We start from the raw sequence: 25,620 nt of genomic DNA, 5'->3' as shown, positions 1-25,620 counted from the left end.
AATTAATATACACAAATCACAATGATTTGTGTATGTTTCTGACCATCTCGCAGCTCAGGGGGTTGAGAGTTTGAAAAGTGATTTTGACAGAGAGTTTGCCCCTATCTCACCCGAGCTTGTCATCCCGATTCTTGGTAAATTTGAGAGATGTATGTTTTAGGTGAAAAGTACTTCCGATTTAGCCCAATGGTGATTTGATTCAAGATTGCTATCTCACCCGAGTTTTACGAGTGAGATGAGAGAAATCTCTCTCTAACTCACCCGACTTTGCCTTCAGGAAAAAAATGAATAAATCACCCGAGATGGTCATCTCGACCTATCTCGATTCTTAGTAAATTTACCCCACAGTATCTCTATTCTCCCTGACATGGCAGAAGTTTCTGCAATAATGATTGAGTTATTATAGGATTATATAGCATGTGTATTTATTGTTCCCAGATCACTTGATGTATGTATTTTAATGGTTTTATGTTTTCTGCTTTTATATATTATATCATGGTCACTGTAATACCCCTTTTGCCAGTGTGATTCTACAGGTATTGTTTTGGAGAAAATATGAACAGAAGTTTTTTAGTGTAGTAAGCCTTACAGATCAATTTGCAGCAGTTCTTTGCACACAATCAGTTGTACACCCTCATAAGCTAAATTCCATGTGGATCCCAGCCAATGACCGGCTGCTTTACATGTAAAGCGGCCACTGATTGGCTCACACCCTTTGAGAAATTGCAGCTGTTTAGTCCATGTTTTTCACTCAATTTATGTGTAGATTTCCATCTATAGCAAGGGACTAGGGGCCTGATTTAGACCTGCTCGCGAGCGCACTGCACTCGCAAGCGGGTTGATGGTCGGGCAGTGCGCATACACGAGCCCCGGATCGAGTGATAAATCACTCGCTCCGGGGCTCGCTACAAGACGAGGCGGCTGTCGATGTTGATCGACAGCTTGCCCCGTTTAGTAGGTGGGTTGGGGGGGTGGCTGCACAAACGGAGATGTTCCCGAAGGAATGCCTGGCGTTTGTGGGCAGCCCTTCTGATATCACACGTGATGTCAGTAGTGAACTTTCTGCTCTATTAAAGCAGGAAGTTCACTGGGGCTTGCGGTGGACAAGACCCTACCACAAGGGTCTAGTCGCAAGCCCGATAATCGCGGCCATCGCCATGCCGCCCGCACAAGCTGTGGTGGTCACCCACAGCTATGCGAGCGGCCTGGAGGCGGACTTTTTTAATAAAAAAATCTGCCCTGATTCAGAGCGAGCGCTCACAAATAGCGAGCGCCTCTGAATCAGGTCTGTCGAAGCCGGATGATTGGCTGAGACAGAATCTATTAAAATTAAAATCTGCACAACGTCATTTTGCAAATGGCAAAAAAACGCCATTTTGCGTATGGCTGCCCAGTGCCATGTTAGCGAATTTCACAATATCAGTGCATATGGTAATGCTATAATTAGCATCGTGCGATTACAGTGCTACTGCATATTATTTAAAGTCCCACCATATCCCATACGCACATTAAAGTAAACATATAATATACAAGACGCACATTTGCGCTGTTAACACAACACGCATAGTAGTGACTGTACGATACACCGTGTACGACGCTGTTATGATTATTATAGTCGTGCATCCGCAACTGCCCCAGGTTAAAAGTCCTCATTATACTAATACGTACATTTATTATTACATATAATATGAACAATCCTGCAAAGCACGTACCATGGTGTACTCCATAAACACATAGACGCACAATGCTAACTAGCGTCTTTTCTTAATATCCCCGCACTGACATATGGCATACTTACATGAAAAGGTTCCCTAGCATTAAGGTTAATATTTAAGGTTATATTCATTATTAATTATATTGTGAAATGCAGGTATTTTGATATCTAGGGTTTAGTACATGATAAACAGACCATGTTTGGTGCCATTCTGAACCACTGTTTATTTGCAGATTTCCGGTTCCATCGCCAAAGAAATCGCAACATGCGTCTGGGAATTATGGATCATAGAGAGATAGGCATCGAAATGTACTCTGTTCATGTAATGTAATTAGCCAGCTTAGACTTGTTCTTCGGCGGGAAAACGGACTGTTGGAGGCTGAACTATTACAATACAAACTGACCTATGAACTGTATCGTAACAGAAGAACCAGGAAAAAGAACCAATGGGATTATGCCAACTTGTTCTATTGTATTGCCTATCTATGTAAGAGTACATATACAGGCACTCTGAATCTGATAGTTAGTCATCATTTTCTTGCTATTGACGGAGGTTTCACCTTTGATGCCGGAAATCTGGAACCAGGGCGCATGTGTATGTATTCGACTGTACCTAGTGATTGTATAATTTGTTTGCGCTAATTGTATTTAGATCACAGCGTGTAACTATATACTTTTTGTTGAATAATATATTTTTGTGCTTTGGAACCACAATCAAAGTCTGGAAAGCAATTATTTCTTGTGCGAATTATAACGCTAAATATCAACATTTAGGGTGTATAGATCATTAGGAATACATAGGACCTAAGGTCCTGATTCAGAGGCGCTCGCTATTTGTGAGCGCTCACTCTGAATAAGGGCAGATTTTTTTTTTAAAAATCCACCTCCAGGCCACTTGCATAGCTGTGGGTGACCACCCACAGCTTGTGCGGGCGGCCTGACGATGGTCACGATTATCGCGACCATCTGGCTTGCGACGAGACCCTTGTGGTAGGGTCTCGTCCACCGCAAGCCCCAGTGAACTTCCTGCTCTAATAGAGCAGGAAGTTCACTACTGACATCACGTGTGATGTCAGTAGGGCCGCCCACAAATGCCAGGCGTTCCTTCAGGAACGCCTCCGTTTGTGCAGCCACCCCCCCCGACCCGCCTACAAAACGGGGCGAGCTGTCGATCAACATCGACAGCCACCCCGTCTTGTAGCGAGCCCCGGAGTGAGTGATTTCTCACTCGCTTCGGGGCTCATGCATGCCGTGCGTATGCACTGCCCAACCATCGACCCACTTGCGAGCACTAGTGCAGTTTATTTAAAGGCTGGCATATCTTTCAGTTAACATATCATACTTCACATATCACACATGCAGGGCAGGATTGTGCGGGATCAGGGTTGGTGGTGAGAAGTTGGGACCCCCAGAGACATCAGTGTACCGGGCCCCGATACTTCTATTGCTGGCCCTGGTTATAGCAGCACGATATGTGCCGCTATAATACATCTGCCCCACTGTCCTCTCATGTCCCCTTACACAGCAGCCCCATCTTCACAGATCACACTGGCCTCTCACACAGCAGCCACACTTTCACAGATCACATTGGCCAATCACACAACAGCCCCCCCCCCTCACAGATTACAGTGACCTCTTACACAGCATCCCCCCTTTCACAGATCACATTGGCCAATCACACTATCAGCCGCCCCTCACAGATTACACTGGCCCCGCACACAGCAGCCCCCCTCACAGATTGCACTGTCCCCTCACACAGATCACAATGTCCCCTCACACAGCAGCCCCACCCTCACAGATCACACTGGCCTCTCACACAGCAGCCCCACCCTCACAGATCACACTGGCCTCTCTCACAGCAGCCTCCCTTTCACAGATCACATTGGCCAATCACACAGCAGCCCCCCTCACAGATCACACTGGCCTCTCACACAGCAGCCCCCCTCACAGATCACATTGGCAAATCACACAGCAGCCCCCCTCACAGATCACACTGGCCTCTCACACAACAGCCCCCCCTCACAGATCACACTGGCCTCTCACACAGCAGCCCCCCTCACAGATCGCACTGTCCCTTCACACAGATCACACTGTCCCCTCACACAGCAGCCCCCCTCACATAGATCACACTGTCCCCTCACACAGCAGCCCCACCCTCACAGATCACACTGGCCTCTCACACAGCAGCCCCCCTTTCACAGATCACATTGGCCAATCACACAGTAGCCCCTCCCCCTCACAGATCACACTGGCCTCTCACACAGCAGCCCCCCTCACAGATCGCACTGTCCCCTAACACAGATCACACTGTCCCCTCACACAGCAGCCCCCCTCACATAGATCACACTGCCCCCTAACACAGCAGCCCCACCCTCACAGATCACACTGGCCTCTCACACAGCAGCCCCCCTTTCAAAGATCACATTGGCCAATCACACAGCAGCCCCACCTCACAGATCACACTGGCCTCCCACACAGCAGCCCCCCTTTCACAGATCACATTGGCCAATCACACAGTAGCCACTCCCCCTCACAGATCACACTGGCCTCTCACACAGCAGCCTCCCACACAGATCACACTGTCCCCTAACACAGATCACACTGTCCCCTCACAGAGCAGCCCCCCCCCTCACACAGATCACACTGGCCCTTCACACAGCCCCCCCCTCACAGATTGCACTGTCCCCTCACACAGATCACACTGTCCCCTCACACAGCAGCCCCCCTCACATAGATCACACTGCCCCCTCACACAGCAGCCCCACCCTCACATATTACACTGGCCTCTCACACAGCAGCCCCCCTTTCAAAGATCACATTGGCCAATCACACAGCAGCCCCCCCTCACAGATCACACTGTCCCCTCACAGAGCATCCCCCCCTCACACAGATCACACTGGCCCTTCACACAGCCCCCCCTCACAGATTGCACTGTCCCCTCACACAGATCACACTGTCCCCTCACACAGCAGCCCCCTCACATAGATCACACTGCCCCCTCACACAGCAGCCCCACCCTCACAGATCACACTGGCCTCTCACACAGCAGCCCCCCTTTCAAAGATCACATTGGCCAATCACACAGCAGCCCCCCTCACAGATCACACTGGCCTCTCACACAGCAGCCCCCTTTTCACAGATCACATTGGCCAATCACACAGTAGCCACTCCCCCTCACAGATCACACTGGCCTCTCACACAGCAGCCCCCCACACAGATTGCACTGTCCCCTAACATAGATCACACTGTCCCCTCACAGCCCCCCCTCACAGATTGCACTGTCCCCTCACACAGCAGCCTCCCCCTCACACAGATCACACTGCCCCCTCACACAGCAGCCCCACCCTCACAGATCACACTGTCCCCTCACACAGCAGCCCCACCCTCACAGATCACACTGGCCTCTCACACAGAAGCCACCCTTTAACAGATCACATTGGCCAATCACACAGCAGCCCCCCCCCTCACAGATCACACTGACCTCTCACACAGCAGCCCCCCTCACAGATCGCACTGGTCCCTCACATAGCAGCCTCCCCCCTCACAGATCGCACTGTAATCCTGCCTGACTAGAGATGGCTAGTGAGTGCGTGTCTCAACTCAGATGTTCAAATGATTTGAGTCACTCAGTGATTAGTGTGTCGAGACACCCACCTCTCTAGCCTCTCTGTCAGTGGGAGCCTAAGTCAGTGGCAGCTCCGCCCCCTTCACTGCTGATCCGACCCACCTGATCATACTTCTGCACTTTCAGTGTGCAGTGTGATTAGGTCAGATGAATCCGCAGTGTAGGGGGCGGAGCTGTCAGTGACTCACTCGGAGTCACGCTGCTACTACTAGGGCTCGGGAGAGTGCACTGACTCAGGAGAGTCAGTGCAGAACCATGAGCTGCACTGCTGGGCTGCGGGGGGCAGAGCTGTCAGCAACTCACTCAGAGTCGCTGGCACCTCTCCTTCCTACAGCTCTAAAGAGCTGTGTCTCGAGACACTCCACTGAGTTGAGCCAGTGGGGGCAGGGGAAAACACATTGATGGAGGTAGCACTATGTGTAATGGGGCAGGGAAAACACTATGTGGAATGGGATAAGCACTATGTGGGATGGGGGAAGCACTATGTGGGATGAGGGGCAGGGAAAGCACTATGGACCTCATTCAGAGTCGGTCGTTGCGGCCGCTCGGTCGTAGGGGAATGGGGCCGGATATGCAAATGAAGCGATTGTAAGTTGCATCGGTAAGATGGGATCGTCAGCTGAACGACCGAGGGTAAGAAGCGGTCGTAAGACTAAATACATGCCCCCTTCTCGATCGCAACACATGTCATCTCCGGGGATATAAGGATTAATCGAGACCATCGGGACCCATCCACTCCCCCGTTCACAAGCACCTTCCCCTGTTACCACCCACAAACGGCTCATTCTGTCACTCAAACTAACGACCTGGCTGTGTTCAAGGAAAGATCAATTTCTGATCGTAACAGCTAGTTTGCGCACGCGCATTGCGAATTTTACACATGTACAGTTTAGCGAACATCAGCTGTGTACGACCGAGCTGCCGCAACGACCGACTCTGAATGGGGTCTTATGTGGGATGGAGGGCAGCAAAATCACTATGTGGGATGTGGAGCATGGAAAGCACTATGTGGGATGTCGAGCATGGAAATCACTATGTGGGATGGGGGGCAGGGACAGCTCTATGTGGAATGGGAGAAGTACTATCTGGGATGGGGAGAAGCACTATGTGGGATGGGGGCAGGGAAAGCACTGTGGAATGGGATATAGGGGATAGCACTATGTGGGATGGGAGGCAGGGGATAGCACTATGTGGAATAGGGGAAGCACTATGGAATTGGAGGCAAGAGAAAGCACTATGTGGAATGGGAGGCAGGGGATAGCACTTTGTGGAATATGGGGAAGAACTCTATGGGATGGGGGAAGCACTATGTGGAATGGGAGGTAGGGAAAGCACTATGGGCCTCATTCAGAGGCAGTCGGAGGATGCAAGCGGTCGCTCAGAAACTGGGTGGCCGCTTGCATCCTGACCGCCCGCCTCTGTTGCAGTCGTTAGGCTGTGGGTTAACACCCACAGCTCTAACGACCGCTCGGGTGATGGTCGCGATGGTCAGAGACCATCGCGACCATCGGGGCTTACGACGAGACCCTAGGGTAGGGTCTCACTTGTCGTAAGCCCCGGAGAGCTTCTGGCTCTGTCTGAGCCGGAAGCTCTCCACTGACATCACTAGTGATGTCAGTGGGGCCTCCCCCAAATGGTAGGCATTCCCATGGGAATGCCTCCGTTTGGGCTGCCACCCCCCCGGCCCGCCTTCCAAACGGGGCGAGCTGTCAATCTGCATCGACAGCTCGCCCCCTTTGGATCGAGACCCGCTACGACCGGCAGTGTCGGTCGTAGCAGGTCTCACGCATGCGCACGATGGCACCGGCGCCGTCATGCGCATGCTCTGTGGGGGGCCATCGACCCGGTCCGAGCGCATCGGCGCTAACGACCGGGTCTGAATGACCCCCTTAGGCCCTCATTCAGAGGCGGTCATGAGATGCAAGCGGTCGCACTGAATCAGGACGGCCGCTTGCATCTTGAACGGCCGCCTCCTTGTCGATCGTTAAGCTGTGGGTTACCACCCACAGCTTAACGACCGACCAGGTTGATGGTCGCGATGGTGATCACCATCGCGACCATCTGGGCTTACGACCAGACCCTAAGGTTGGGTCTGGGCACTCGTAAGCCCCAGGGAGCTTTCTGCTCTGAAAGAGCAGGAAGCAGCCCACTGACATCACTGCTGATGTCAGTGCGGCCACCCACAAAACGGCAAGCGTTTTGCTTAAGGAACGCCTCCATTTTGCAAATCACCCCCGCCTACCAAATGGGGCGACAGCTGCTCCTTTGGTAACGAGCTCTGGATCGACAGAGTTTCTATCGCTCCGGGGCTCACGCACTCGCAGTGCGGCTGCTGCGCGTGCCCAGGCCTAACCATCGAGTTGGTTACGTGCGCATCGGCGCTTGCGACCGCCTCTGAATAAGGTCCTATATGTAATGGGGCAGGGAAAGCACTATGGACCTTATTCAGAGTCGGTCGCCAGCACCGATGCACTCGTAACCGACTTGATGGTTAGGCCTGCGCACGTGCAGCGGCCGTACTGTGCGTGCGCAAGCCCCGGAGCGACAGAGAAACTCTGTTGCTCTGGAGCTCACTACCAAAGGGGCGGCTGTCGATGTTGATCGACAGCTGCCCCCGTTTGGTAGGCAGGCTGGGGGGGTGGTTTCCAAAATGGAGGCGTTCCTTTACGAACTCCTACCATTTTGTGGGCGGCCGCACTGACATCATCAGTTATGTCAGTGGGGAGCTTCCTGCTCCATCAGAGCAGAAAGCTCCCTGGGGTTTACGAGTGCCCAGACCCAACCTTGGGGTCTGATCGTAAGCCCGATGGTCGTGATGGTGATCACCATCGCGACCATCAACCTGGTCGGTTGTTAAGCTGTGGGTGGTAACCCACAGCTTAACGATCGACAAGGAGGCGGCCGTTCAGGATGCAAGCGGCCGCCCTGATTCTGTGCAACCGCTTGCATCTAACGACCGCCTCTGAATGAGGGCCTATGTGTAATGGGGCAGGGAAAACAGTATGTGTAATGGGGCAGGGAATGTACTATGTGTAATGGGGCAGGGAAAGCACTTTGTGGGATGGAGGAAGCACTATGTTTGATGGTTGGCAGGGAAAGCACTATGTGGGATGGGGGCAGGGAAAGCACTTTGTGGAATGGGAGGCAAGAGAAAGCACTATGTGGGATGGGGGAAGCACTATGTGGGATGTGTGTAAGCACTATGTGGGATGGCGAAGCACTATGTGTGATGGGGAAGCACTATGTGGGTTGGGGAAAGCACTATGTGGGATGGGGGCAGGGAAAGCACTATGTGAGATGTGGCTGGGAAAGCACTATGTGGGATGGGGGAAGCACAATGTGGGAAGGGGGGCAAGCACTCTATGGGATGGGAGGCAGGGGATAGTACTATGTGGGATGGGGGAAGCACTATCTGGGATGGGGCGAAGCACTATGTGTGATGGGGCAAGGAAAGCACTATGGAATGGGATATAGGGGATAGCACTATGTGGGATGGGGAAGCACTATGTGAAATTGGGGGAAGCATTAAGGGGGTTAGGGAAAGCACTATGTGGGATGAGGGGCAGGGAAAGCACTATGTGGGTGGGGCTGGGAAAGCACTATGTGGGATGGGGGCTGGGAAAGCACTATGTGGAAAGGAAGGCAGGCACTCTATGGGATGGTAGGCAGGGGATAGTGGGATGGGGGAAGCACTATGTGGGATGGGGGAAAGCACTATGTGGGATGGGGGGAGGGAAACCACTATGGAATGGGATATAGGGGATAGCACTATGTGGGATGGGGGAGGGAAAGCACTATGGAAAGGGATATAGGAGATAGCACTATGTGGGATGGGGGAAGTACTAGGTGGGATGGGGGAAGCACTATGCGGGATGGGGCAGGGAAAGTACTATGTGGAATAGGAGGTAGGGGATAGCACTATGTGGGATGGGGCGAAGCTCTATGTGGAATGGGGGAAGCACTATCTGGAATGGGCGGAAGCACTATGTAGAATTGGGGGAAGCACGATGTGGGATGGGGGCAGGGAAAGCACTATGTGGAATGGGAGGCAGGGGATAACACTATGTGGGATGGGGAAGCACTATGTGGGCTAGGGAAAGTAATATGTGGGATGGGGGCAGGGAAAGCACTATGTGGGATGGGGGCTGGGAAAGCACTATGTGGGATGGGGCTGGGAAAGCACTATGTGGGAAGGGAGGTACGGGATAGCACTATGTGGGATGGACTACAGTATGTGGGATGAGGAAGCACTATGTGGGATGGGGGGAAGTACTATGGGATGGGGGAAGCACTATGTGGGATGGGGAATCACTATGTGGGATGGGGCAGGGAAAGCACTTTGTGGAATGGGAGGCAGGGGATAGCAGTATGTGGAATGGGGAAGCACTATGTGGGATGGGGGGCAGGGAAAGCACTATGGAATTGGAGGCAAGAGAAAGCACTATGTGGAATAAGGGGACGAAATATGTGGAATGGGAGGCAGGGGAGAGCACTATGTGGGATGGGAGGCAGGGAAAGCACTATGTGGAATGGGATGCACGTGATAGAACTATGTGGGATGGTTGGAAGCACTATGTGGAATGGGGAGAAGCACTATGTGGGATGGGGGTGCACTATGTTGGATGGTGGGCAGGGAAAGTACTTTGTGGAATGGGACTCAGGTTATAGCACTATGTGGGATGGGGGAAGCACTATGTGGGATTGGGGGCAGGGAAAGCACTTTGTGGAATGGGAGGCAGGGAAAGCACTATGTGGAATGGGAAGCAGGGTATAGCACTATGTGGGATGGGGCTGGGTAAATACTTGAATTGGAGGCAGGTGGATAGCACTATGGAATGGGGGAAGCACTATGTGTAATGGGGGTAAGCACTATGTGGGATGGTGGGAGCACTTTGTTGGATGGTGGGCAGGGAAAGCACGTAATGGAATGGGAGGCAGGGAATAGCACTATGTGGAATGGGGGGAAGCACTATGTGGAATGGGGGTAAGCACTATGTGGGATGGTGGGAGCACTATGTTGGATGGTGGGCAGGGAAAGCACTATGTGAAATGGGAGGCAGGGTATAGCACTATGTGGGATGGGTGAAATCACTTTGTGGGATGGCTGCTGGATAAATACTTTGTTGAATGGGAGGCAGGGGGATAGCACTATGTGGAATTGGGGGAAGCACTATTTGAGATGGTGGGAGCACTTTGTTGGATGGTGGGCAGGGAAAGCACTTTGTGGAATGGGAGGCAGGGGGATAGCACTATGTGGAATGGGGGGAAGCACTGTGGGATGGGGGGGAGCATTATGGGCCTGATTCAGAGATGGACGCTAATGTGACCGCAACTGCGTCTATTCTAATGTTAGCAAAGATCACCCGAGCATAAAGACGCCCACTACTGCCTTCTCACCTGTGTGCGACTACGCATACCTACTTAAACATCAGTACCATCGAAGTACATCAGTGGCCATTTTATCCTTGCAGAAGGTCTGACCTGCCGCAGGACAAGGAGCTCTTAAGCCACGCAGAGCTGCATATGCAATTGTAGTGGCTAATTTATGCATGCCTACGTAACAGCATCCAATAGGCCAGGCATGCCTGCGTTTCGATAACCACCCCCTGTCAACACCCTCAAACGGTCAATTCTTGTCAATCAATCTGCAATGGGCCTCCGTGAATGCACTGCTGCCTTCGCGCATTGCGATGCATGCATAAAGGCAAATAACACCGGTCAACACGAATTTTGAGTCTCAGTTCTGCATATCTGATTTTTATTTCTTCCACATTACTAATTAAAGAAAAAATAGTTTTACCCAAAAAAGTTTGCTTTTGTAGCCATCAGAATGAAATTACGGATTTTAAGAAAATTTCCCTATTTTCATACCTTTATTGTATGTAAAAATCAAACAAACTATTGTTATGAATTTGAATTACTTTTATTTACAAATTATTTTTTTAAACAAATAACTACTGTAACAGAATATATAAAAAAAAGTTTAGAAATGAATATATTTCGTATTTCTTGTAGGTGTGATTGCATGGACTTTCTCGTATTAGCCCCAAATATAATCCCCCATTGTACTCTCATTGTATTACCCCTGATAACGACGTTCAAAGTCCATCACATCTTTATGAAAATGTTCACCTTGCTCTTCCGAAAAGGCACCCATGTTATCTTTAAATTGGTCCAAGTGAGCATGTAACATACTGTATGCACTTTAAGGGACATTCTGCAACCCATGAGTTTAAAGTTATCAAGCATAGTTGAAATAAGCTCTTTGTAATTCTCAGCTCTGTTGTTTCCGAGAAAACCATGAACCACTGCTGTAAGGCTTGTCTTTTGTGAGTGTCGAGTAGCTGTGGAAACTCGTCACTGGCCATTATTTTCTTTATTTGTGGTCCGACGAAAATACCGGCTTTAACTTTGGCTTCGGATAACTTAGGGAAAAGCTTCAGAATCTTGACGAAGAGCCTTTACGAATTGCTTCACAAGGCCTAATTTTATATGCAATGAAGGCATCAATACGTGTTTAGGCTCCACAATTGTCTCCCATTTGACATTATGTTTTCCTATCTGGAACACGGTCCGTTTAGGCCATGAGTGCTGTTGGTAATGCGCTGTGTCTGCTCTACTGTCCCATAAGCAAAGGTAGCAAGGATATTTAGTATAACCGCCTTGCATTCCCATCAGAAAGCCAACCATCTTAATATGGCCTGCATCTTCGCCCCCGGGTCACCTTCCCATTGGGCCCGAGCGAGACAGCGCCACCGCTCACTTCACCCCTGACAGCCCCTTGCCGGGACCTTTGCAGGCACAGACGCCGACATCCATCTTCTTCGCAGCCACCACCCGCTTGACTCCGGCGATAGCGGTGCAGCTCACCGCCTCTCCACGCGGTTCAGCCAGTGCCCATCGCTTGGATTTCCCAAGAGGCAGGCAAGTTGTCATATAGCTGTGTTTGCTGGGACGCCGGCTTACAGCTTCATCTTTATACAGGTGTAATTTCCACTGCTGCCTGTTAACCCTACAAGTTGTGTGCGCTGCATCAATAACTAACACTCATTTGGAATACAGATTATAGAATTAGTACTAACATCTCCCACTTACTGTACTAATGCTGGCTGAGCTGGATGTATGAGACGCTTTGCAGTTAATCATATGCATTTCCATTAACCCTTTATTGCATGTTACCATCTTGCTTAATCATGTCTCATTAGCATTTAAGGTGCCTTATTAATATTATCGAGTCTGGCCAGATTTTATCCTGTGCACATGTCAATTTATGTTATTAAGATTTTATTATATGTATTTTGAAAGGGATTTTTTTGAGTAATAAATTATTTACCACTGCCCAGCGCTCTTCATTGTTTTTATACTAGATCCATCTGGGACTCAGCATCCCGTTTTTGAGTTGAGCAGCAGGACAGTGGCAATTTTTCTAATTGTTTATTAATTATATTTCCATATTTGTTTTTTGATTGGGACAAAGATTGTTTTATGTAAAATATTTTTTTTTTGGACTGGACACATATAGTTTTTAGCGCTTGGTAGGACCCTGTGTCCTCCTTTCTTTTTTCTTGGCTAAGATTTTTTGCTGAAACCGAGCAGCTTTAGGCAGGATGTCAGGCCTAAAATGTTTGACAGAACGTCTACAGAGAAGAAAAAATTTTCTGGATGATCCAGAGAATGATGTGATGATTGTTCTTGATGATATGAAAGATGATATGCATCAGCTTTTTAATAAGATTGAATCTCTTTCTTTGGCAGAAACTCGCCATTGGTGGGATAAAATCATGCTTCAAAAATATATTGATAAAGGACTAATCCCAAGAGGTTTGAGGATCTTCAAATCATGTTCATTTAAGGATGATATTATATTTACTGAACAGTGGGATGCTGCTCTAGATCAATGCTCCATTAACCTAATGCAACTTTTGATTTAACATAGAGAAAGTAAAATTGCAAATATTCAGTTAGAAATGGAGAAATTAAAAACATCCTTAAAAGAATATGATAAACATCCAGATTTTGACAATAGAGATAAGCAAGTCATTAAAAAGATTGAACATTTTGAAAAATCACTAATTGATAATAAGAATAGGAAGTTGTCAAGAGATCAAAGTGATTATAATAAAGGTCAAATTAGGACTTACAATAGATCTCACCGTATGCAGTATTCAGATAGATCTAGTTCTAGATCTTCTCATCCCGCGCGTTATAATAACAGACAATCAGATAAAATTCCTGAATTCATTGGGGATAAAATAATGCCGAATAGATCTAATAATAGGTATGTCCCTAGATCTGATAACTTCAGAACTAGAAAGAATAACTCTTGGTCAGACTTTGAACATCAGAATCGGTTTGATAATCTGACCGAAGTAACTAATACCCCCATTCAAGATATAAGGACAGTAAGAACTACCTATAATTAAAAGAATAAACCAATGGTGTCTAATTCATCTACTGCCTCACATTTTTTAGGGATAGACCCTCGGACACATCAATTCACTCCCCCATCAACTTCTCAGATACACAAAACGGGGTTAAGAACAAGTTGGTCGACCAAAAGAAACAGAGATTTAGAGTTAGAGGAAGACGAGGAAGTAACCGACATAAGAAATCCCAACAAAAGTGTAAGATGGCGATAAAGGACAGTAAAGGCATATTTAATCTATCGGACAAAATTTTAACAGATAATGAATTGTCCTTACTTCAAAAGGGATTAAAATTTGCTCCGGCAACTAAACCCAATTTATTAACACTTTTTGTTGATTTAAATAAATATGTTAGGACCCTTAGTCGGAAACGTTTTTTTGCATTAAAATCTCTCAAAAATAAACAGTTAGAGGGTCATCCTATTGTTCTTGATATGGACGATAGGATTTCCCTTGAAATTCTAGAGTCCTTAAGTAGAGAAAGTGAAGGACCTTCAGTTTCTTATCTGGAAGTTGACACAGAGTCGTCCTTAAATCCGACACAGATTTATAACATCAATCATAAAAATCAAACTCTATTGAAAAGACCCTCAAACTTCTACCCTTTACAACATCGATGACCTTTTATAGAGAGTTTCTACAGTACGACAATGGAAGACTTTAGAAATCTCTGTATAAAAACAGAAAGTACTCATCTGAGTGATCTCATGAGAGCAGAGAGAATAGCTCTCAAAAAATTGACAAAGGATAAGAATCTGACTATTAAACAAGCCGATAAAGGCGGTGGGTTAGTAATACAAAATACTGAGGACTATATGAAAGAAGCTTTTAGACAGTTGGAGAATCAGTCTTTTTACTGTAGACTTCCTCACGGTCCTACTCATAGCTATGGAGCAGACCTTAGGGACCTTTTAGATGATGCTCTATCATGCAGCGTGATATCCAGAGAAATTTTTGAATTTCTTCACAATATCCACCCTATCACACCCATTTATTATCATTTGCCCAAAATTCACAAAACACTCACTGATCCACCAGGGCGTCCGATCATTTTAGGTATTGGGCCCTCACTAGTAATCTTTCTTTTTTTGTTGACACTTACTTACAGAAATACGTGGTGTCCTTACCCTCATATATTAAAGATACGACTCATTTCTTGAACCTCATCAATACAATCAAATAGCAAGATTCGTATTATTTATTAACTTGCGATGTAGAATCGTTATATACAAACATACCACATGAAATGGGTCTTCTTGCCATTAATCATTATTTGGGCCATGATCCCACAATGACATGGGCATCACGTCATTTCATTTTGGATAGTATTAGATTTATTTTAGAGCACAATTATTTTTGTTTTGATTCACTGTATTATCTACAGACACGGGGGACTGCCATGGGGACCAGGTTCGCCCCGAGTTTCGCAAATCTTTACATGGGCAGATTTGAAGATCACCATGTGTGGGAGCGTGGATTTGGGGCGCCCCTGGTCCTCTATGGCAGATTTATTGATGATTTGTTTTTCATTTGGGATGGGGACTCCAATTCTATTCTCTCTTTCACACAACACCTCAATACTAACACTTTTGGGTTGAAGTTCACTAGCACTTACAGTTCATCATCGATTAATTTTCTGGATATCACGCTGACAGTAGTAGATAATCAGATCATGACTTCCACCTATAGAAAACCAGTAGATTGTGGGAATTATCTAAATTATTCTAGTGGTCATTATAATCCTTCGAAGAATAATATACCCAAAGGTCAATTTCTCTGTATAAGGAGAAACTATTCCAATATAGAATTATTTCGAGATCAAGCCCAAGGATTATATGACAGCTTTTTGAAACAAGGATACCCACATGGTCTTCTTGACAAAGCACTAAAGGAAGTCACTGATCTGGATAGGATTTCATTACTTGGTCACAAATCCAAATATTTGAAATCAACTTCAGAGAATGTAGATTCGAAAGAAAAGATTCCTTTCATTACACAATATAATACATCAGCTTATGCTATAAAAAGGATTATTTCTACAAATACTTCACTTCTAAGAGCAGATAGGGTTTTGAGCTCTGTTCTTGACGACCAACAAAGGGTTGTATTCAGAAAGGCATCCAATCTTAAACAATTTTTAGCTCCCAGTTTATTCAGAGGCCAAACCAAAGACCCCAATTTCAGTACGATCTCCTGGTTACCCCCGAAACCATCTGGATTTTTTAAATGTAGTGGAGTAAGATGCATAACCTGCAATTTTTGTAAGAATAAAGCGACAGAAGTAGTTTCTATTCATAATAAGAAAAAGTAGAATATTTCAAATTATATGAACTGTAAATCTACATATGTTATTTATGTCATTCAATGCAAGTGTGGCATCCAATATGTGGGTAGGACCATTCGGCCCCTACATGTTAGGTTTGCTGAACACAGACAGAATATACTGAATGGCACTAAAACCCATAGTCTATCTCGACATGCAGCTGTTTGCCTTAAAGGAGATCTTGAAGGTCTTTCAGTTATGGCCTTAGAACAGATTCCAAATACATCGAGAGGAGGTGATAGGTTTCTCAAATTATGTAGAAGAGAAGCCTTCTGGATATTCCAGTTAGATACTTTGATGCCTTTCGGTTTGAACGATACAGTAGAACTTAATCATTTCTAGTTTATTTAGATTCCATACATGTGTCTATATTAGATCCTATTCAGGGTTAGACTAGTTAGTGACACTTTGGGTCCCCACAGTCACATCCTGGTTCCACCATGGACAGAACCCTTTTAGTTCTGTGATATGTTTATATCCCCTGTTTAAGGATCTTATGAGAGTGATATATTCATTTTCAATGATATTTTGTTATTAGGTCTTCAGTAGTATTTATAAGCATTTATAGGCAATTATACATGGAGTGTTATATACACACACTTCTTCCTACATAGATGACCGAAGCAATTTGGACATTAGTATATTAATATAATAATATTATTATCATTAGGATTATCATTATTTTTATTATTTCCTTTATTATTATTATTTTTATATTTATTTTTATTTGTGTGTATATATATATATGTATAAAAAAATTCCTTATTTTTTCTCATTATTGTTATCCATATGGTTTTACTTATGGATTAATTATTGGATTTAGATGTCCATCGGTCCATTGCAGTATTTTGTTAAGTTTGTTTATTGTGTATCAACACTAGTATTTCATTATACATTATATTTATTGTAGTATATATTATTATTATTTATATTCACCATCATTGTTATTATATATATAAGTTTTAGATTATTTACTTATTTTTCAATATGATAGGAAGATTGCTAATTATGTGTATTTATATTTTATATTATATTTTATATATTTTACATACGGCCGCGTGGGTGTATATATATATATATATATTTACAATCGTGTGACAATATAATTATATCGACTAAACAAAATATATATGCATAAATCCTGTTTATATATGTATGTCCGGTCCATATATTCATATATAGATAAAGTTATTTATCTAGTACATCATGGATTTATTATTGTGTACATATAAACAACTCTCTATCTTAGATATGTAGAGGTTTTTTAATATTATTTATTTTATTTGTCCCATCAGAAACAAAATGGTTAATTGAAATGGTTTTTAATTATCTCATGTGCGAATGTTTAATTAATCATTGTCAGTATAAATAGAGTGTACTTCTGCACACTGGTTACCTGTGATGAAACGGCCTTTTTCATTGGTCGAGAAACGCGTCAGTGGTTTCCTGTGCTTCCCTGACTCAGAGAGCACCCCATTGGTCTATCAGCTGCTGCCAGCCCACCTGTGTTCCACTATACCGACAACTCTCACAGGAACAGGCGCACACGCTGTCCTATTCAGCCTGTCAGGACTTCCACAGATCCACACGTGGCCTGCATCTTCACCCCCGGGTCACCTTCCCATTGGGCCCGAGCGAGACAGCGCCACCGCTCACTTCACCCCTGACAGCCCCTTGCCGGGACCTTTGCAGGCACAGATGCCGACATCCATCTACTTCGCAGCCACCACCCACTTGACTCCGGCGATAGCGGTGAAGCTCACCGCCTCTCCACGCGGTTCAGCCACTGCCCATCGCTTGGATTTCCCAAGAGGCAGGCAAGTTGTCATATAGCTGTGTTTGCCGGGATGCCGGCTTACAGCTTCATCTTTATACAGGTGTAATTTCCACTGCTGCCTGTTAACCCTACAAGTTGTATGCGCTGCATCAATAACTAACACTCATTTGGAATACAGATTATAGAATTAGTACTAACATCTCCCACTTACTGTACTAATGCTGGCTGAGCTGGATGTATGAGACGCTTTGCAGTTAATCATATGCATTTCCATTAACCCTTTATTGCATGTTACCATCTTGCTTAATCATGTCTCATTAGCATTTAAGGTGCCTTATTAATATTATCGAGTCTGGCCAGATTTTATCCTGTGCACATGTCAATTTATGTTATTAAGATTTTATTATATGTATTTTGAAAGGGATTTTTTTGAGTAATAAATTATTTACCACTGCCCAGCGCTCTTCATTGTTTTTATACTACGTCTATGAAAGATGCCAGTCAGAAGGAATGCATGGGATTCCAATTTCTTCAAACAAGCCTTTCACATCATTACAATAGCAAAATCTGTCGTCTTTAGTGAAAAAGCAAGAAAATGCTTCATGATGCTTTCTTTGAGCACTTATTTTAGCATTTGTTTGAAGCAAATTCTACTGTTTCAACCGAAAAGCTAGGATTTCTGCTTTACTTTTGGGCATGTTCAGATCTCTAACTAAGTCATTTAGCTCTTTTGAGTTAATGAGGTGTGGTTCACAACATACTAATTTGATCACGAAGTCATATCTGTCATAGCTACTACTAGAAGTTTGTGATGCAGGCACTTGGGAATCATTCAGCTCTGGATGAGAAGGTACAGGAAAATTTTCACTATGGGGCACTGGAGCAGACATTGAAGGTAGATCTGGATAAAAAATATTTTTGACATTTTTGCCAGCCTGACGCTTACTTGGGTTAACTATACAAAAATAGCAATCTTGAAGATGATCAGTGGGTTCCCTTCATATTCTTGGCACTGCAAACATAAAAAAAATTCTCCCCGATACCAGGCTAAAAATAAAAAAACTATCATAAGCAATGAAAAAATATTAAAACTGTAGTTTAAATTGGCTTAAAAGATGTATTGTCTACTTACCTTCTAAATTGTTTTTGCAGTTATTACATGAGAAATGAGGTGCCCAATTTTTATCTTGACTTCGACTGGGTAGTTTTAAAAAAGCTTCATAAGCTTCACAAAGCTTTAAATTCATAGTCAAAGCAAATTTTTTATCTCTTATTTTGATAAATTTGCCAGAAATATAGCAAAATGAGTCTACATCATGTTTACAACTTCTTGAGGCCATTTTTGGACCTAGCGTCTCACAAATATCATATTGTCTTGTTAGTGATCTCATGTGACAAGTTAATGTTCTGCACTCTGCTAGTTAAGTCTACTCTGTTCTGTGCAAATCTGCATTTGTTTGTCTATGCTTAGCTGCCTTTTGCCATGTGACAGGTCAAAGGGTTAGATGCTCCTTTTTTGTTAACACTCAGTTATCTATGCATGAGTTGATGACAGGCTGTGTTATGTCTCCTCTACCCCAGAGACTTATATCTTCATACCGTGCACTGTTTATTCTCTTATTTGTTACATGTACAGTGATCTATCTGCAGAACTACAGCTATATTATATAGACTTAATTAAATATTGCACAATGCTTCCAATCCAGTGGGTACTTAATATTCCAATAAAATGTTATACTTTTGGAACACTTCTATTCAAAACACCACATGATCATTGTAATCGCTCATTAGAATGGCTTAAAAATAGCATGCTTATAAAAAAGAAATAAAAGGTAAAATTAGACAACATAGGAGGCTTTTGTTATAGAAAAGTCACTTTGTAACAATCAGTTCAAATAACATCCTTTTATCCAATAACCAACTTTTGTATTGTAGTTGTTATAATCATTCCATCATGCTGTACTTTATGACACAGACACCGTTTCTCTGGCAGGTTCCTGATAATAATTATACAAGAGCACAGCCCAGGCTTCCAGGGAGTTTTTACCAGCTGTTTGTAATTCCTGTTACTGGCTGTTTATACCAGAACACATAGTCAGTTTGAAATAGCTTGAACAGAAATGTATACTTCTCTCCTGGATTAGATCATCTGAAAAGTCATTCAACTGTGCAGTCTCCTGTAGATAAGGGGTAAATAACGCGTTTCTCCGCCTGTTAATGCTATCAGCGCTTCCTCAGATGTATAACTAATCTCCCCTTAGACCCGTTTTTATAGCGTGGGTCTCTCCTTCCTTGTTAGTTGGTCGCGCATGCGCTCACTGGTGCTATGCGTTCCAAGCCTCATCTTAGGCATCATCCCCAAATAGACTCCTGTGGCCATTTTGAAATGCGTGTCAAGCCTCATTGTAAGGCTCCGGTGGCCATTTTGAAATGCGTGCCAAGCCTCATTCTCAGGCTCCGGCGGCCATCTTTAAAAAAAGAGGAACTCACTTGTATATGTGTTCCAAGCCTCACTTTGGGAAATGTCTTTAATTAGACTCCAGCGGCCATTTTAGGATGTATTCCTAGCCTCATTTGTAGATCCTGGCAGCCATTTTTAAATGTACTTCAAGCCTCGTTTTTAAAGCTCCGGCAGCCATTGTATAAGATTTCTCCTAAGCTTCATATTATAAGCTCCAGCGACCATTTCTAAATGTTCTTTGAAGTCCGGTGGTCATCTTTAAATACATTAAGAATCTTATTACCATTCCAATGGCCATTTTTATCTAGACATTTCTCAAACCTCATATTAATATCGCTATCATACTCATAACCATCTTTATATCTCTTAACCTTATTTCAATTACTTCAGACCATACAATAATCTTCTTTATCTTTCTATTAATATTACATACACTTATACATACATACATACATGTATATGTATACATACAATCGAATAATATACCATACCATACTTAGATTAAGACTACATATTCCAATTACTTTACTTATTGGTTTTTTATTCCTAAATTGTCACCAGTATACTATTAACCTATACTACAATATGCATATATTCATTCCACAATGCCAGACTTCTGACAATATCTAATATTCCATCATGTGTACCCCCATATACACATAACTGCACACAAGGATACATATATCCGTCCGTACAGATGTGTACATTTATATATAATGCTACCCATACCCAAGGGGAGAAGAAAAAAATAAATACATTCATAATAAATCCAGAGCGATATCCAGTAGGAGAGAGGTCATACTGTGTTCAGTTTGATTGTATCATTTAGCCCATTAGGTACCAGAGTTTGTAACCTGAATATCCAGTATGCCTCTCTCCTGCATAGTCTGGTATACCTATCGTCGTCCCTTGAGGTATTCCCTACTTGTTCAATAGCTATAATATTGATGTTTTCTATTCCACCTCGCGAACACTCAGAGAAATGTCTATATAATGCATTATTCCTCATTTTTTTTCTCATTATTCTGTTTATGCTCCATAAATCTTATAGTTAAAGTTTTTGTGGTATGGCCCACATATTGTAGGCCGCAACCACAGATTAGTACATATATTACAAATATGGATTTACAATTTATAAAAGTTTTAATCTTAAATTTTTCAAAGGATATATATGATCCAATTTCTGTAGTTTCTTTTCCATATGTTTACAGGTATTACAATTTAGTCTTCCACATTTGTGGAAGCCTTGTGGGCTCTGTGGTATCCACGTATTTGTATGTTTAAGGGGCTTTTTTCTAAAAAAGCTAGGTGCTAGTTGACGCTTGAGGTTATCTGATTTTCTAAATATTACTTGATCACATAATCCTGGGGTCTTATTTAGGGTCTCGTCCAATCTTAATAGAGGAAAATGATTCTTAATGATCCTTTTAATCCTATAGGCGTCACTATTATAATTGGTTACAAATACCATTGACCTAACTTTCTCTTTTTCTTTTTTCCTTCTAGTGTCATCTAATAAGGCTTCTCTATTAATATCTTTAATCGATTCAAGTGCTTCATCCAATACCTTTTTGGGATAACCCTGTTCCACAAAAGAACCATACAGCTTAAGTATTTGTTCCAAATAGAGTTCGGGCGTAGAACAATTTATTTTTATCCTAAGGAATAGTAGTATGCACCCGGTTGAGATAAACTTCTTGGATATCACATTGACCGTCAGGGATAATACTGTTATAACAACAACATATATTAAAAAGGTAGATCAGAATAAATATATTAATTATAAAAGTAGCCACTTAAAACAATGGAAAAATAATGTACCTAAGGGACAGTTCCTTAGGATAAAAATAAATTATTCTACGCCCGAACTCTATTTGGAACAAATACTTAAGCTGTATGGTTCTTTTGTGGAAAAGGGTTATCCCAAAAAGGTATTGGATGAAGCACTTGAATCGATTAAAGATATTAATAGAGAAGCCTTATTAGATGACACTAGAAGGAAAAAAGAAAAAGAGAAAGATAGGTCAATGGTATTTGTAACCAAGTATAATAGTGATGCCTATAGGATTAAAAGAATCATTAAGAATAATTTTCCTCTATTAAGATTGAATGAGACCCTAAATAAGATCCCAGGATTATGTGATCAAGTAATATTTAGAAAATCAGATAACGTCAAGCGTCAACTAGCACCTAGCTTTTTTAGACAAAGCCCCTTAAACAAACAAATACGTGGATACCACAGAGACCACAAGGCTTCCACAAATGTGGAAGACTAAATTGTAATACCTGTAAACATATGGAAAAGAAAACTACAGAAATTGGATCATATATATCCTTTGAAAAATTTAAGATTAAAACTTTTATAAATTGTAAATCCATGTTTGTAATATATGTACTAATCTGTGGTTGCGGCCTACAATATGTGGGCCGTACCACAAGAACTTTAAATATAAGATTTATGGAGCATAAATGGAATTTTGAGAAAAAAGTGAGGAATAATGCATAATATAGACATTTCTCTGAGTGTTCGCGAGGAGGAATAGAAAACATCAATATTATAGCTATTGAACAAGTAGGGAATACCTCAAGAGAGGGCGATAGGTATACCAGACTATGCAGGAGAGAGGCATACTGGATATTCAGGTTACAAACTCTGGTACCTAATGGGCTAAATGATACAATCGATCTGAACACAGTATGACCTCTCTCTACTGGATATCGCTCTGGATTTATTATGAATTTATTTATTTTTTTCTTCTGCCCTTGGGTATGGGTAGCATTACATAAACATATACACATCTGTATGGATGGATATATGTATCCTTGTGTGCAGTTATGTGTATATGGGGGTACACATGATGGAATATTAGATATTGTCAGAAGTCTGGTTTTGTGGAATGAATATATGCATATTGTAGTATAGGTTTAGAATAGTATACTGGTGACAATTTAGGAATATAAAACCAATAAGTAATGTAATTGGAATATGTAGTCTTAATCTAAGTATGGTATGGTATATTATTCGATTGTATGTATACATATACATATGTATGTATGTATGTATAAGTGTATGTAATATTAATAGAAAGATAAAGAAGATTATTGTATGGTCTGAAGTAATTGAAATAAGGTTAAGAGTATGATAGTGATATTAATATGAGGTTTGAGAAATGTCTAGATAAAAATGGCCATTGGAATGGTAATAAGATTCTTAATGTATTTAAAGATGGCCACCGGACTTCCGAGTACATTTAGAAATGGCCACTGGAGCTTATAATATGAAGCTTAGAAGAAATCTTATACAATGTCTGCTGGAGCTTTAAAAACGAGGCTTGAAGTACATTTAAAAATGGCTGCCGGGAACTTTGGGCAGATGCGTGCGCATAAAGCTAATAAAACAGCGGTTTCATACAAAGTCCTATGCATTCGCTAATATGCGACTAGTTCACAGCGCAATTGTGCGTATTAATGTGTGTATGAGAAATGATGCACTTAAATCTTACTAAGTGAACATCTAGCAGTGTGACATGCTGAGCCTGATAGTTCCACATGCCCCCTCTGTCAGCAGCCCCCACCTTTCCCAGGCTTCAAAAGAAAAACTCTTTATTCTCCCAGTCTCTTGTGTGAATGCAAATAGCCCAGCTACAAGACACAGACCTAAGATAACACTCTAGTCTTTGAAGTCATTTCATTGCAGGAAGCTTGCTAATGTAAGGTGTGTATTCGAGCCAGGCCACCTGTAGTGAGAGCAGACACTATCCAGGAAGCTTATATACACAAGCTAGTTGTCACATGGCCATTTGCTCTATTCTTCTAATGCAATCCAATTTTGACATACTGTAAAGCCATTTCTGAAATATATCCTTTATAATATGTAAAGTCATGAAATAGGCTTTTGGTGAATCGCCGTAACTTATGGCGATGGTCACAGATGCATTCGCATGATGCTAATAGTATTATCGCCACATGTACTAAAGTGTGAGTTTATCTAAAATGGCGCTTAGGCGGCCATTTCGCAAAATGGCGTCGCTGCGATTCAATTTTAAACTGATATTGTCTCAGCCAATAATCCAGTTTCGACAGTGTCATAAAGTGCAGCATGGTGGAATGATGCCCTATACTGCCCTATATGCGGTAGTAGGGCCATCCTGCCTGAGCTGAATGTTTTTATTTCACATGTGGGCACCATTCCAGAGCATGGGAGCAACACGGGAGCCTGTGGGAGGAGCAGAAGAACCTAGCATATATATATACTATACATAATAATCTCCTTATGCACTGGATAACAGTATTAATAATTAACCCTATAAATGGTCTATAGCAGAGCAACCCTAACAGTGCATGTTTTCCAGGTCTCCTAGTTGGTGCATAGGTGTACTCATTACTGGGAGAACATGCAGTATTTCTATTGTGGTCATGGTGTGGGCTAGGGAGGGGGATTTACAGGCACCCAGATCCCGCGCCTGCATTTGCCTATGCTTATGCAATTGTGCGTGAAGCTCCGATTGTACTCGATGTTACCAATGGTTTTGCAGTCTTCCTAAGTATTACGGATGTGTGTAAGGTAAGGTGGGTGTCCTTATGTTGCTTCGACGGCATAGCGATCGCAATGGATTAGCATATCATCGCAGTGAGATTGTGTGTGTAATCGCAGCCGAAATCGCAGTTACGATCCATACTGAATCAGACCCAGAGTCCACTGTAACCATACAGGAAATAAGCAAATGTTTTGGAGTAATGTAGCAGAGTTGTGAGACAATGTTGCGATATATGTTGCAGGTATGCAGTGGTGTATATAGAGGGGAGTGATCAGGGCACGTGCCCTGGGCGCCATCATACCGGCGGCATTGGGGGGGGTGCGCGGGCACCGCCGGCCGTGGTCCAGGACACTGGTCAGTGTAGTGCAGACTGGCCGGATGATGTTTGTTTTATGCGCTTGCGTATAAGACGCAGTGCGCGTGCGTGAACCAGGTGTTGCGATCAGGAATGTGAGCACAGGCAGTATGCAGAGCCATCGCTCAGTGATTAACAGGAAGTGCCGTTTGTGGGTGGTGACAGGGGGTTGGTCGTGCTAACGCAGACGTGTAAGTGTGTTCGAACACCGCTGCAGGGGCGTGCATAAATTATCCTCAGCGAACCCATACGCAGTACTCACTGCATACAGGAAATTTAGCAACTTCTGCGGCAGGGTCATGTCATGACAGACTTCTGCGCCCACTGCCAGAGCTGGGCTGGATCTCACTCATGAGCTCCTCCCTCTGGCTCCTGCAGTGGGTGATAGAGTGGGCCGGGAA

General features: G+C 43.6%; 1 protein-coding gene across 1 annotated transcript in view; it reads right to left on the bottom strand.

Moving 5' to 3' along the window:
- The window catches only part of LOC148478156 (embryonic protein UVS.2-like), a 180,350-nt gene extending 168,854 nt beyond the window's left edge, over positions 1–11,496 (bottom strand). Inside the window, exon 1 of the mRNA XM_088455860.1 lies at positions 11,423–11,496. Within this exon, the coding sequence (XP_088311986.1) occupies positions 11,423–11,496 (74 nt within the window). The remainder of the gene's footprint in view (positions 1–11,422) is intronic.
- Positions 11,497–25,620: the final 14,124 nt, after the last annotated feature.

The sequence above is a fragment of the Taudactylus pleione genome, unplaced genomic scaffold, assembly GCF_031769625.1.
Source record: "Taudactylus pleione unplaced genomic scaffold, aTauple2 ptg000674l, whole genome shotgun sequence".
NCBI classification, from domain to species: Eukaryota; Metazoa; Chordata; class Amphibia; order Anura; family Myobatrachidae; genus Taudactylus; species Taudactylus pleione.
The sequence above is the reverse complement of the archived record's forward strand: the minus strand, read 5'-3'. Positions and strand labels throughout refer to the sequence as shown.